At 51.7% G+C, this 14,564-nt stretch overlaps 5 protein-coding genes across 5 annotated transcripts; 3 read left to right on the top strand and 2 right to left on the bottom strand.

Annotated features, from left to right (window-relative positions):
- Positions 1-850: 850 nt before the first annotated feature.
- On the top strand, positions 851-1,466 carry N7498_010255 (60S ribosomal protein uL24; the record flags this gene model as incomplete). Its single annotated transcript, XM_058457311.1, has 3 exons — positions 851-869; positions 955-1,067; positions 1,200-1,466. The coding sequence occupies 3 exons, from the start codon at positions 851-853 to the stop codon at positions 1,464-1,466; spliced, it is 399 nt and encodes a 132-aa protein (XP_058304210.1).
- A 2,695-nt stretch (positions 1,467-4,161) lies between these two features.
- On the top strand, positions 4,162-5,292 carry N7498_010254 (glycosyltransferase family 32 protein; the record flags this gene model as incomplete). Its single annotated transcript, XM_058457310.1, has 2 exons — positions 4,162-5,209; positions 5,264-5,292. The coding sequence occupies 2 exons, from the start codon at positions 4,162-4,164 to the stop codon at positions 5,290-5,292; spliced, it is 1,077 nt and encodes a 358-aa protein (XP_058304209.1).
- A 1,068-nt stretch (positions 5,293-6,360) lies between these two features.
- Positions 6,361-7,741, bottom strand: N7498_010253 (cAMP-dependent protein kinase; the record flags this gene model as incomplete). Its single annotated transcript, XM_058457309.1, has 4 exons — positions 6,361-7,080; positions 7,134-7,258; positions 7,312-7,373; positions 7,434-7,741. 4 exons carry the CDS (start codon positions 7,739-7,741, stop codon positions 6,361-6,363), a joined length of 1,215 nt encoding a protein of 404 aa, XP_058304208.1.
- Positions 7,742-8,292: 551 nt separating this feature from the next.
- On the bottom strand, positions 8,293-9,203 carry N7498_010252 (V-type proton ATPase proteolipid subunit; the record flags this gene model as incomplete). Its single annotated transcript, XM_058457308.1, has 8 exons — positions 8,293-8,329; positions 8,388-8,473; positions 8,532-8,616; positions 8,684-8,790; positions 8,853-8,935; positions 9,000-9,012; positions 9,076-9,093; positions 9,156-9,203. The coding sequence occupies 8 exons, from the start codon at positions 9,201-9,203 to the stop codon at positions 8,293-8,295; spliced, it is 477 nt and encodes a 158-aa protein (XP_058304207.1).
- Positions 9,204-9,943: 740 nt separating this feature from the next.
- On the top strand, positions 9,944-13,667 carry rom2 (putative Rho guanyl nucleotide exchange factor (Rom2); the record flags this gene model as incomplete). The annotated part of the gene is made up of 2 exons (XM_058457307.1): positions 9,944-12,668; positions 12,733-13,667. The coding sequence occupies 2 exons, from the start codon at positions 9,944-9,946 to the stop codon at positions 13,665-13,667; spliced, it is 3,660 nt and encodes a 1,219-aa protein (XP_058304206.1).
- Between the last annotated feature and the right edge of the window lie 897 nt (positions 13,668-14,564).

Raw genomic sequence — 14,564 nt, 5'->3', positions numbered from 1 at the left:
TACTTGCTCCTGTGTGAGATTGAAAAAAAAAACCAATAAGTGCTTCGGATGTTTCGCGTTTGCATCGCACAGATATCCGTCGTTGGCGTTCCTTGTCTGGCCAGATGACCCTTGACCCTGTACGAGAGATCTGTACGAATCGAAACGAAACATCAAAGCACTTATTGGCCTTTTTCAAAGGTTTACCAGGTTGTATTCAGGTGCTTGGTCGATGGTTCGAGGAAAGTTCGGAGAAACAGGTTTTGAAAAATACAGTAGCGAATGCTGCTGACCTGCGGTTGACTGGTTTTATAATCTGACCACCATCGGAGTACATCTCGTTTTTGGGACGAGGCCCAAGTGGTCTCGGGATTCGAATACCTCGTATAGGAGTATGATATCTGTGCTTGCTGATGCATCAGAGCGTATTGCGCAACCTGAGCCGTATTGTCAAAAGCTGAATGTGATCGTGATCCGAGATGGGAATCGTTCCGGTCATTAGTAGCATACTGGTCAGGGAAACGCTTCAATAGACTCCATATACGCCTCCTTTAGGCACTTTCCGCTTGTCGGACAGCTATGATCTCATCGATAAGGGTGGTTCAAGGTGAAAACCACGTCCCAAGTGTCAAGAAAGCGGCGACAGAGGAGGTGAAAGGTAAGTGTTATCGAGCTACATCGAAAGCGCGTGATGAAGTGGGTCCATCACCACCACCAATCATATGGCAAGCCCTAGTTCTAAGCGGCACATCATGTGACGCACAACCCACTTGCAATATTCAACCACACCACAAAAGATTCCTCTCCCCGACCAACGACAACCCGTGCACTTTGAGCCCATTCACGACCACCCCAAGGAGGCTCCGACAAGATGACTGTTCGCAACCAAGGTACGTTCTATGCGTGCTTTCAATCGCCCGTCGCTATTCGATCGATTGTCGCCAATTCACCAATACTGACCGATGAATCCAACAGGTCTCGCCTCTTCGCGGAGCAAGTCCCGCAAGGCTCACTTCTCTGCCCCTTCCTCCGAGCGCCGCGTTCGCATGTCCGCTTCCCTCTCCAAGGAGCTCCGTGAGAAGTACAACGTACGTTATTTGAATCGATTTCAATCTGGGTCTGGCCGAAAAAGGGTTTTCGAGAATTGGGAAAACGGGCAACACAGGCAACCAGCAATGAACTTGGGGAACAGGCGATTCTAACGAAACATGAACCAATAGGTCCGCTCCATCCCCCTCCGCAAGGACGACGAGGTCACCATCGTGCGCGGCTCCAACAAGGGCCGTGAGGGCAAGATCACCTCCGTCTACCGTCTGAAGTACATCGTTCACGTCGAGCGTGTTGTCCGCGAGAAGACCAACGGCCAGAGCGTTCCCCTCGGCATCTCCCCCTCCAACTGCGTCATCACCAAGCTCCACCTCGACAAGGACCGTGAGCAGATCCTCGCGCGCATCGCCAAGGGTCGTGAGGCCGTCAAGTCGGCTTAAGGGATATCTTACGTGTGGGGTTTAGGTTCATGTTGCAATGGCGGTTTGACGGCGCGGGTGTATTAGAGGGCTCCTAAAGAAATGGAGGTCCCAACCTGCTATTATCAGGATCAACTTTTCTGAAACCTGCATTGCGATGAATGAAAAATGAAAAATTTTCCTTTTTCTTCCACCCTGGAGTGGTGCTTGCTGAACCATGAGTTCTGCGACGCTGGAGTTCTCTTTTCCTTACATTTTCCTGTGCGTATAGGAACTTCCGTCGAATGCTACAGTGCAATCCGAAAGCTTCCCTTCCTTTCGTCAAGCGCTTCCCTCGGCTCCTTTTTATTCGCGCTCGCTCGGCGTTGTAGCGACCCTTTTTGCCCTCCACTTCGGTGCCCCAGTTTCCTCTGGACATCCCAAGTATCGCCTGATTATCTCCTCATCAATCCCGATTCCTTCGGGGCGGAACCTATGGTTCTTGGGGTAAACGATTGGCGTAGAGAATATTGCAGACCTTCTGGGAAGCCAGGAGTGTTTGTCTCACTTGCAGACCTACTCTGAGCCTAATGGCTAGGACGCAGTGGGCTTGATAGTGAGGTAAATCCATTACTCTTTATCAGAGTGTAGACCGCACCGTAGAAGTTAGTTCTTTGCTGGGGAGTCCTAGATTTACTTGCATCTCAAATATCAATTGGTTACATTTATCTGAATCTGATCTCTCATATCGTTCTATCGGTGTTCTCGTTACTACTAGACAGCATTTGAGTGCTCTAGGCTACCTTACACTAAGTTGTTTGTGTACCTAAAACCCCCGCCGATGTAGCATCCCGGTGGATTGCAACATGCAGGGCACCAAACAATTAAAATAGAGGTTTTCTTGCCAGAATCTTGATGTTTACGGGCTATTGTAGTACTTTGGAATATTTTTGCAGCTCTTTGCTTGGAATTCGTGGTCGGTTTTGTGTTGGAGGAAGAATATCGCGGAAAGTATATTTACAACTACTGCGGCTCAAATTTGATAGGAAAATTATTCAACCACAACCTTGAAAATCCTCTGAAATATCACTTGATGCCATAAATCGAGGAGTTCCCCCAAATATAACGAAAGTACTTCAATTGATCTTTACGCTAATAAGGGGCGTCAAGCCTTACGTGGTAAATGAGCTTCCGCAGAAGACCATGATATTTCTCAAGTGAAGATTGGAGATAATGGGGATGACTCCTTTATAAGCTTCCCCTAGATGTATTTTGAAACATAGTTTTTGCCATATCAGGCTAATTTTCGGAGTATAGATACTTTGAGCCCTCTCATGACTTCGCAGCTGTTGGAGACTAAGAGCTTGTACCGTGTCGGTATGCGTCTTCGATTGCGCTGTTCATCGCCTTCTGGCATCTGAATTTTGAATATACGATTCGTAAATCGATACCCCTGGGTCCATTTACTTCCAGGATTTGTAACAATAGGCAGCTTTACAAGCCCCTGCCCATGTCGTCGTCAGCTAAGCTTAACCATCAGGCTTGGAATGTCTTGGCGGAAACGGCAACTTGTTCAGGAGCTTTTCACGCTTTCCCAGACATTGAAAGGCTATTGCTATTCTCGAATCCATGGGCGGTGATCATACTATGCCCTATTTACACCGACTAGTCCGGAGGCGTGCCAGCTCTTGCACAACGTCTCGGCTACCCCGAGGGGGGGGGACATCCCGGTCGAACTAGCCTACGGGGAGCTTCCAAGAGCACCGTAGAGAACGACCATATGTTCAAGATGACAGAATGGCTCCTAATATAGATGAATCCATGCTAGAAACGCAGGGGCCTGTGGTTGTTTCCGGTTGTTTAGACGGCTGATCACAGCCTCTGGATGGATCAAGCAGAGCAACTCGGGCACGCAGCTGACCGAAGACTGACCTGGATCGACAGCTTTATAATATCAAGTATACACGATCAAAATTACTCTAGACTTATGCAGCATATTATATGAATTGCCTCATTGCGGTCCTGCGGGACTGAACGTGCCCTTTGAAGGTTCGGGGCGATCATTGTCCAGTACGGATGCGAATTGCGAATTGCAAATTGCAAACTGCGGGGTCAAAATTTGAACTGAACGATTTTCGAGATGAAACACAGACTACTGTAGCTCTTGGTCAAAATAAGGAAGAACCTCGGAATTCTCGCAAATGGAAGACAACGGGCCACGTGAGCGGCTCCACCAAAACGGCGTTGTAGATGCGCCGATGCGCCTCCCGCCATCGTGGCATACGCAATCCGCAATCCTCGTTTCTGCCATAAAATCCGAGCTCGGCCCCTTCAACTCCGGCCTGCGTGGTAATTCCTCTCCTCTGCCAGCAATCCACGCCCAGCCGGACACCGAATCGGCCCGAAGTTTAGACCGCCGTGTCTCCTATTCTGTTTGCGGTACGACCGTGTACCTTCCGATCGGCATCGGAGCGTCGCATCGTGGAATACGCATTTGGACATATGCAACAGGACAGAAGATTTCCGACATGCCAATTCTCCGATACGCCTAAGCTCGAACTCTAACGCATCCACGCGCCTGCGGCCCGGACAGCTATCAAGCTGCGACATCTCCTGATCCCTATTCGACCTCCGCAGTGCCAATCAAGCACCTACGCGGCGTGGTTTCCCCCGTCTTACCGGTGCGCGTGGCTGTCGCAATCTTGACAGGGGGGATTCGGCCTGTGACACCGCCGCTATGCCGGGATTCCGCAAGTTGATCCTCGCCGCTATCTGCCTTATAACCTTCATCTTCGTTATTCGCTCGAGTCGTCCCTCCGATGTCCCTGGTGCGCCTGGATACAGACCTGTGAAGGAGATCTTTGACGAGGAGTCGGATTCGCTTAGAGAGTCGAGGAGGCAGACAAGGCCGAGAGGGCAGATGCCTTTCGGCTCGTCGCCGACTGCGCCGTTACGCGATCGCCTGCGGTATCAATTCCCCTATGACCTCGAGAGGAGTTTCCCCGCATACATTTGGCAGACTTGGAAATATACGCCGGCATCGGTTTGGTTCGAGGAGGGTCTGCGCGCCTCGGAAGCAAGCTGGACCGAACTCCACCCGGGCTTCACGCACGAGGTGATTCCCGATGATACGCAGAGACATTTGATCTGGTATCTGTATGGCTCGGTGCCGGATGTATTCGAGGCTTACGATTCCATGCCGCTCGCGGTAATGAAGGCGGATTTCTTCCGCTACCTCGTTCTTCTCGCGCGCGGTGGGATCTACAGCGACATCGACACATTGGCTCTAAAACCAGCCCACTATTGGCTCCCCGAAGAGCTGGACCGATCGAAGATTGGTTTCATTGTCGGCATTGAGGCCGACCCCGATCGACCGGACTGGCATGATTGGTACTCGCGCCGTATCCAGTTCTGTCAGTGGACCATTGTCTCGAAACCGGGTCATCCGATTTTACGTGAAATGGTCGCATACGTCACCGAGGAAGCACTGCGCATGAAGAGACTCGGTATCTTGAGGCAGGGCAAGATGGACAAGACCATCATGGAGTTCACAGGGCCTGGAGCCTGGACTGATGCGGTCTTCCGCTACTTCAACAACCCGGAGTACTTCGATACCCGGCCTGGGGATAAGAATGTCACCTATGAAGATTTTAGTGGCCAGAGTATTCACCGAAAGGTCGGTGATGTGGTTGTTTTGCCTATCACCAGTTTCAGTCCTGGAGTTGGCCAAATGGGTGCTGGATCCACCGACGACGACATGGCCTTTGTGAAGCATAACTTTGGCGGTAGGTTTTCTATGGCACTACTTCATTGTTGACGCAATGCTAACTTGATACCAGGCACATGGAAAACAGACCCGTCGCTATGAAACTTGTGTGATTTCCGAGATACCCCAGGCGCCTACGCTGTCCATCGCTGTCTGCAAAATCGATCTCCTGGGACAGGTTTCCAGATATCCACGCAGCAGGAGGTATTACCCTCATACGGGTGATAATATGCCCTTTTCACCATCTTCACCACCTTCGCCACCTAATATCCTTTGATCTCAACCCTTTTATCTCCCCATCCCTGTGTATCCTCCCGCCTTCCCCTCCCAAAGGGCCCCTTTGTCCTCCAGCCACGAATGCCCTCTAAAACAGGGCAAAGGCTCGGACGACTCTGGGCTTGTACGCATGCCATGTCTCACGATTAGCCGTACATATGATTCCCACACTTGTCTTGTGCAATTCTCTGTATTTTGCTTTTCCACTTCTAGACGCCGGAGAGGCTGGCCCTGAATAGATTAAAATGAATAGTCTTTATCAACTTTTGTCCCTAGTACTAAATTTGACTATATCTAGGGGGACTATAGATTTTACACAAAGAACACAGTATGTACTCACTGACGTGGATTATGTAGCTAACACGAAAATGAAAATACCACCAAAATTTCACGGACTCGTATTTATGCCACAAAATGTTCAAGTCGCAGTGCATTGCTGATATTAACCACAGTTGGATGGAAGGTCCAGTGGGAAATTATCTGGAATATTTGCAAACATGGTTGGACGCGAGAGGGGGCGTCGTATGAAGCAGGTGGGCCAGCCCGAGATATAAATATTCCAGGAAAAGGCGGGAGACAAAAAGGCATGGTCAACACTCTTGGAAGTGAGCGGAGGGTGTAGAGGTTTGAGAAGATGTGGCTAAGCTCAAAGGGCCAAGACCGGGTACCTAGGTAGGCAAACGTGGTCAAGCTTCACGTGAGATCGGGACCCTGGAAGGTTTTTGTGGTGGTCTCATTGGGATGAAAGACAGTGAAAGCCCAGAACACGACGGTTGGGTAAATGGAGCCGAAAGAGGTGTTCAGCAATCAAAAAGAAAGCTGTAATTCCCATTTAAACCCGTGTCAGATAAGGTTGTTGAAACAAACCAAGCGCGAGCTTGAGCGTGAACACGATCAGAAATCACTGAAAAGCGGCTCATATTTCTTTTTCAGATCATCGGTGTAGACGTTCTGGTTCCTGACGTCGGAGTCCGGATATTCCTCGAAATTGCTCGGGTCGGCGGGATGTGATACTCGGGGGATAATCGGGCCCTTGACCCGGTGATAGAAGAGATCGTCCCAGACCACCTCAGCGAAGAATGGATGGGCTTTGACTCGCCCTGAGCCACCGGAGATGTACCCCAGTCGTTCTGTGGGGTTGGTCTTGCAAAGCAGCGAGACGATGTTCTGTGCTGCTGGGGGCATGTTGGGAGGGAAGCGTAGTCGGCCTTCGACAATTTGCTCATAGATGCGCATGGGGTTCTGGTCCCAGAAGGGAGGTTGTCCCACCAGAAACTCGTAGATAAGAATACCAAGAGCCCACCAGTCCACCGCTAGTCCGTGGCCGCTATTGTGGATGACTTCCGGTGCTAGGTATTCAGGTGTGCCGCAGAGGGTGTAGGTTTCGCGGTTGCCGACTTGCTTTGCGAATCCAAAGTCCACCAGCTTGATATGACCGTCGGCATCGAGAAGGATATTTTCGGGCTTGAGGTCGCGGTAGGCCACTCCGTGGATATCGTGTAGGAATTCGATCGTCATTGTAATCTCCGCGGCGTAGAATCTCGAGGTCTCTTCGTTGAAGCGTCGCGAGCGTCGGAGATAGGTGAAGATCTCACCTCCAGGGCAAAAGTCCAACTGCGACTGGTTAGCAGCTTGTAGGAGATAGGGTAAAGGTAGACAAAGCATACCAGCATGTACAAGCTAAGATCGTCTGAAAATGACGCAGCGAGATTTGTTATGAAAGGATGTCCGTTGACCGCTACAAGGGTCTTGCGTTCATTGCGCACATGTTCCACCTGCTTCAGTTTGATCACTGTCCGCAGGTCAGGCCCCAGCTGTATGCAGTTGGATCGGGGCAACACTTACCATCGGCCTTTCGGAGGACCTTCAGCGCATAGACTTTGGTCTTGTCCTCCTGGTTCTTCAATCTGGCGAGCCATACTCTAGCGAAGGTGCCTGAAAAAAGCCAAAAGAAATAGTTAGCTTACGGAAGCAATGCGACAAGAGCGCGACTAGTCGCATAGTGTTCCTGACCGGTGCCCAGGGTTTTCAGAAGCTTGAAGTCATTCAGTTCAAGGCCCCTTGAGGATATGCACAGTTGCTTCTCATCTGCTCGATCGGTGACGAGGAAGGGGTGCGCAAATTTCTGCGGGACGGATCGGATGGAGTGGACTAGATGCCTCTCCTTCTCGTGGATTCCTTGTCGTATGCTGTTGGTTTTGAAAGGGATCGAACTGGCGACAGAACCGCTCTGCACCTCATTCGGTGAGGAATCCTCGACTGTTCCGGTCGCCATTGGACCGGCAGAGCATGTCTCGCGGTAGAGACAGGACGGGAAAAAAGTATAGGAGCCCACCCGGTTAGCGCGGCACCAATCACGTCGGCAACTCAGCTGAGAGTCCGGGGAGGGTTGCTTTAGATCAAAGCAGGAAACATTTGCAGGGAAATCCTAAGAAAGAAATCCGGGGAGGTTAGGAAAGCGCGGGGCAAAGAGTTGCAAAGGGGAGTTCCTAGCTCTGACGTATCCCATGGGGGCGGGGCTGAACGGATAGGGAACTACGGTGATAAATCGGAAGTCGGAAGCCTGGTCAGCTTTTGCTTATTCGACCCTCTATATGCGGACTTGTTATGATACACCCCGAAAATAAGACTAAAACAGAAACAGCTCAGATCTCGATATCATATCGCGATCTCCGATCCCCGATCCCGGCAGGTTTCAGGCTTCGGGTTTCGGGCGCATGCTGTCGCATGGGGAGCAACCAGATGCAGCTGCATCGCGTGGAAAATGACGTATCGATATGCGCCGGAAAAGCTAGTGCGTACAAGTAGTTGAAATGGACTGCGCACTCAAGACTTCGAGTTCAAGATCAAGCCGACGATCAAACTGGTGCCGTTAGCAGAGAACCTCGAGGACCTAGGTCCGTCGGTTTGCCATCACTTACCCATACAGACCGAGAACTTCGCCGAAAATCAGAATCAGAATCATGCCCACGTACACCCGAGATTGTTGCATGTAAGCCCGGACGCCCTGAGACAGTCGTTAGTTCCGTATCCCATCGAAAGAGTCCCAGGCAAAGAATCCATACCGCGTCACCGACAATGCCAATAGTGTAGCCAGCGGCCACACCGGAGAGCCCCACGGACAGGCCAGCTGCGAGATGCATGAATGAACTGTGTCCGGAACATCAGCCCTTTGTCAGCCCCTTCACCCCAGAGCGCTTGCAGTGTCCAAACATACGTATACAAACTCATTGTCGATGCCGGGTTGAGTGCTCCTGCAATCAGGACAGCGATGACGAGACCGTAGACTGCGATAATTCCGGACATGACGACGGGAATGAGAGACTGTAGAATCGACTCTGTTAGCTTTGGGCCAGAATCAAGAAAAGGGCCACTAGTATTCTTGCCTTCATGATCAGGTCAGGTCGGAACGTTCCCACACCCGCAATGCCAATGCCAGCCTTGGCCGTGCCGTATGCTGCTCCTGCGCCTGTGAAGTTGTAAGCTTTCGTCCGAGATTCAAGATGCCGGTTCCAGCGTGTCGAGCCACGTACACCCGAAGACCATCTTCAAGAGTAGTTGTTAGCATTGGAGTCACTTCAAAACGCTGGATGTCCCCGGTCCACTCACTGCAGCGGCAATGCCGGCCTAAAAGGAGAAGCTTGTTAGTGGTGTCATTGGTAGCTTTGGGAGCTCACGAAGCCACTCACGAAGGAAAAGAACGGGGCGAAGTTGGGCGCCAACTCGCTTTCTGCCATGATGACGCGATGGGCGTATGTAGGGAAGGCAAAAGATAAGAGCTCGTCGAAGCGAGACTACAGAGGGCGGAGGAGGAGAAGGTGCAGGACCGCCTTTCTCCTTGTCGCGGAGGGTCACTTGGGTCGCCGTAGCGCCCAATCGGTGACATTACGTGACTGCGCGCTTTGGCGGCAAAGGCCACGCCGTCAGCCGGTCCTGTCACGCCGATACTCAGTTACCCGTCACCCTTCATCCTTCTCCTGTATGCTTTTTCAACACTCACTCCTCCCACCCCTCACCTGTCTCCCTCCTCCCGCCCATATCCTCCCACTTCGAACCCTCTTACTGCCCTGGAGGAATGCTGAGGGTATGACCTCGCAAGGAGCCCGGACTTTCTTGCGCTCTCGGGTCCAGGCGCTCTTCGGTTACGACTTTTGATCACCAATAACCCCCCCCCCAACAGCCTACCGAACAGGCCAAGCTATGGCATATTGAAAGCCCAATTTTGCACAGAGACGATTCTTATTTGACTCCCACGGACCATTGTTCCTTGCTGGGATAACTACTTTCATTCTTCCCTTTTTCCCTTCGCCCCGTTGCCCCACGATCTTGAAAAGACCCTCTTGCGACGCCCTGAACGCTCTCTACGATCGAATCTCGGATACCCAACTCCTTTTCGCCCCTTCTACCCCCGTGGGATAGCGATCGCTCTTCTATCAATTAATCCCGCGAGTTCTCGTCGATCGTCGGTCGGGTGAACATGGCAGACTTGGGTGGCCAGCGTAACCGGAATTACCGGCCCTATGGGGCTCCTGCCTCAAACATGCAGCGAGATGCCGCGTATTCGGATATCTTTGGCGCCGCGCCTCCGCCAGGCCGATCACAGACCATGAACTCGCAGACTCCCCAGTTCTCCCAGGGTCGTGCCCACACCATGTCGTCGCAAGTGGCCCCTCCCCAGTTCCAGAGGGCGCCGCCACCACCAACCCGCCAGGTGCCAAATGGATACGGAGCACCGCCGCCCGTCACCCCGACAAATGGATACCCACCACCGCCGTCCGGTGGTGGGTATCAGGCATATAACCCAGGGGCCGCGACAATGTCCTCGCAGCCGCCGCCGCGACCGTACCCTCAGGCGGCGGGACGCTATGCCGCGTACCCTCGACCCCAACGCCTGGATTCGAGACCGGGACCGCCCCCCCAATACACCGATCCTCGAGACTTGGGTCGACCAATGCCTCCTCCTGCCTTGAATTCCGATGCGACGAGATCACGATCGATGGCGAAATTGAGTGGGCCGTCCTACCAACCGGCCCCGCCTATCCCGCCGAACAACTTCAACCATACCTCTGCGGCTGCCTCTCGTCGTGATCAGTATCATCATCCCAGTTCCCACATGACCCAACTTGGGCGCACAGTTCCAGAACGGCATACCAATGAGCGAGCCATGTCTATGACCACCTACGCGACAGACCACAACCAGGCTCACATTATGAACAGTGGGAGATCCATCCCGGCACGGAGACCACCTTCGGGCGGCCATGAGCAGCCGGTACCAACGAGATTCGATTCAATGCCGTCAAATGTGACTGATGGCTTTATCAACAATCGTCCGCCAAGTGATGCCTCGGCGCGGTCTCGTACAATGTCTATGGCGTCGACCGTTCTCCCGGACCGTACTATGAGTGTCCAGAGTCAGGCAACGCAGGGCTCTAACGGCCAGACCACACTTGTCTCGAACAACTCACGCCGGACTACTACTAAGGTTCCTGTGGTCTACCCTGCCCTCCTCTCTCGAGTCGCCGATGTGTTCAGGGAGAAGATAACCCTTGGTGAACGGCAAAAGAACGGCCTGTCCTACCAGAATGCTTTCACCGGTACTGATGCCGTGGATTTGATTGGCACCATTATTAGGACGAACGACCGCAATCTCGCTCTTCTACTGGGTCGTGCTCTGGATGCCCAGAAGTTCTTCCACGACGTCACCTACGACCATCGTCTCCGAGATGCCCCTGGTGAGGTCTATCAATTTAAGGAGACTATGGGAGAGGACACTATGACATCAGACGTTGATGGTGTGTTCACACTTCTCACCGAATGCTACTCCCCTACTTGTACTCGGGACAGTCTCTGTTACTCGATTGCCTGTCCCCGACGACTAGAACAGCAGGCAAGGTTGAACTTGAATCCTCAGCCGGTTCTGAGAACCTCGGGCTCCAAGGGCAGCCTGCATATTGATGATGACGAGGACAATGATAATCAGAAATTGTGGATCAACATGGTTCCGAAGGAAGTCTCGGATTCTATTGAAGACCGAGAGAAGAAGCGGCAGGAGATTATCTTTGAGATCATGTACACCGAGCGTGACTTCGTCAAGGATTTGGAATATCTGCGCGATTTCTGGATGCGACCATTGCGCGCAGCGGGCACCACGAATCACTCTCCCATTCCGGAGCACCGCCGGGAGAAGTTCATCCGGACCGTGTTTGGAAACTGTTTGGAGGTGTTGAAGGTCAACGGTGCCCTCTGTGAGGCACTCAACGCCCGACAAAAAGAAAGCCAAATCGTGAAGACCGTCGGTGATCTCTTCCTTCAGCACGTCCCTCGCTTTGACCCTTTTATCAAGTACGGTGCCAACCAGCTGTACGGAAAATACGAGTTCGAGAAGGAGAAGGCTTCGAACCCGGGCTTCGCTAAATTTGTTGAGGATACCGAGCGTCTCAAGGAGTCTCGGAAGCTAGAGCTGAACGGTTACCTCACCAAACCCACAACTCGTCTTGCTCGATACCCGCTTCTCCTTGAGTCTGTCCTGAAGCACACCGCCGATGATAACCCTGACAAGGAAGATATTCCCAAGGCTGTGAAGCTCATCAAGAACTTCCTGTCTCGTGTCAATACCGAGAGTGGAAAGGCTGAGAACCACTTCAACTTGGTGCAGCTCAATGCCGCCCTGAAGTTCGGTCCTGGGGACTATGTGGATCTGAAGCTTACTGAAGAAAACCGGCAAATGCTCACCAAGATGGCCTTTAAGAAGACCACTGCAGAAAGTTCCGAAGTAACTGCATATCTGTTTGATCATGCGGTGCTTCTGGTCCGCATCAAGGTGGTCAACAAGCGTGAGGAGTATCGGGTGTACAAAAAGCCCATTCCTCTGGAGCTCTTGGTAATTGCTCAAATGGATGAGGTGGTCCCCCGGATGGGAATTTCCAAGAGACCCTCCTCCAGCCTTTTGTCCAACAAGACTACCGTGAACCCTCCCCCCGCCAAAGACGGACAGCTCCCGATTACATTCCGACACCTTGGTAAGGGAGGTTATGAACAGACCCTCTATGCCACGTCCCCAACTCAGCGACGCAAATTTATTGAGATGGTAGAGGAGCAGCAGAGAAAGCTCTGGGAACGTAACAGCAATTTCTACAACAAAACAGTCCTGAGTGAAAGGTTCTTCTCAGCGATCAACCGCGTGAACTGCTGTGTTCCAGTTGGTATGCAGTACTTAATTCTATCTCCAAGTGGCCACCATCGCTAACAAATTTTCTTTTTCCATAGATGGCGGACGAAAGTTGGTCTTTGGAACAGATAGCGGTATCTATATCTCTGAGCGATGGCCCAAGGACAAATCAGCCAAGCCAAGAAGGGTTCTGGAGGCTACCCAAGTCACGCAGATCGACACTCTAGAAGAGTATCAACTGCTCCTGGTTTTGGCAAACAAGACCCTGTCCTCGTATCCCATGGAGGCCCTTGAAATCGCTGAAGGTGCCAATGCCATGGCCAAGCGCCCGAAGAAGATTCAGGGCCACGCAAACTTCTTCAAGGCAGGCATTGGTCTTGGTCGACATCTTGTATGTTCCGTGAAGACGTCTGCCTTGTCAAGTACGATCAAGGTCTACGAGCCAATGGACAATCTGGCCAAGGGCAAGAAGAAGTCTGCTGTCAGCAAAATGTTCCAGAGTGGCCAAGACACACTCAGGCCATTCAAGGAATACTACATTCCTGCTGAATCTTCATCGATTCATTTCCTGCGGTCTACATTGTGTGTTGGCTGTGCACGCGGTTTCGAGGTGGTCAGCTTGGAGACAACTGAGACGCAATCTCTTCTGGACCAGGCCGACACATCTCTCGACTTTGTTGCCCGCAAGGAGAACGTCAAGCCGATTCACATCGAGCGCATGAACGGCGAGTTCCTTCTCAACTATAGCGACTTCTCGTTCTTTGTCAACCGCAATGGATGGCGTGCCCGTCCCGACTGGAGGATTTCATGGGAGGGCAACCCGACAGCATTCGCGTTGTCTTACCCGTACATCCTGGCGTTCGAGCCTAACTTCATCGAAATTCGCCATGTCGAAACAAGTGAATTGATCCACATCATGACGGGAAAGAACATCCGAATGCTCCACTCTTCCACTCGAGAGATCATCTACGCCTATGAAGATGAGTCGGGCGAGGATGTGGTTGCTAGCTTGGACTTCTGGAAGCAAGTATAACACCCACCAGGTGCATGCAGCCAATGTCCAACCCAAACCCACCTCCCCCTTCCGTCCTTGCTTCAGTGCGACTCTCCATCGAGCGGTCCGAGTCCAATACTCTATGACAGACCTCCTGCAAGCAGCTGAGTGGAAGGAGACCAGAAAGATACAAAGAGCCACGCCTCTTTGACCTCCGTAACGTCTTAATACCACCCTCCCGCCCACTCAGCTATCCAGCCTCCCTCTTCCCCTTTAAGCGCTGAGCGTCTCATTCCTCCCATCAGTATCCTATGATGTCTCCTAGGAACTCCAAATCGGGCAAACACACGCATCTCCTCATTCCTCCCCGCCCAAAAGAACTGATCTCAGGGTTTCCTGTTCTTTCTCGTTTCTGTGTACAATGGAGCGCAAATACCACTTCTTGCGTGTCTGCTCGTTTCTTGCGCACCCCCGTCCGTGTTGCATCTCCTTCACCTTTTTTTTAAAATATTCTGTTGTCCCCCCCTTAGTTTTTTACTTTTATCCTCTTTTTCTTGTTCTTCTGTTTCCTCCGCATGGCCTGCGAAGTGATGACCATGTTTTTTTCTCATCTTCGGAAGCTTTATTTTCTGTACTGTTGAATTCGATGTATTTTTTCTATTTTCAATGTCATTGGTGCCATTGATATGGATGCATTGCTTCGCAGGGCTTGCTTGCTTTGTAGGTTGTAGCTTTGGTCCACACGTCGTGGAGTCTCCGAGTAGAGCGTTATGTCTCACCCGGGGCACGGATGAGACCCAGAGCCTCAGATAAGGTCGAATATGATTTCAGAGTTCAAAATTCACTCTTAAACACTGATTAGGTGAATCGTTTGAATCTGCAATCTTGAAACTCAAATGGATATACATGCAGCCAGCATGGATTCTTGGTACATCG

This window comes from Penicillium cinerascens (genome assembly GCF_028974065.1).
Source record: "Penicillium cinerascens strain IBT 15544 chromosome Unknown scaffold_4_segment0_segment1, whole genome shotgun sequence".
NCBI classification, from domain to species: Eukaryota; Fungi; Ascomycota; class Eurotiomycetes; order Eurotiales; family Aspergillaceae; genus Penicillium; species Penicillium cinerascens.
Note: the sequence above shows the minus strand (reverse complement) of the source record. Positions and strands in the feature narration are given on the sequence as shown.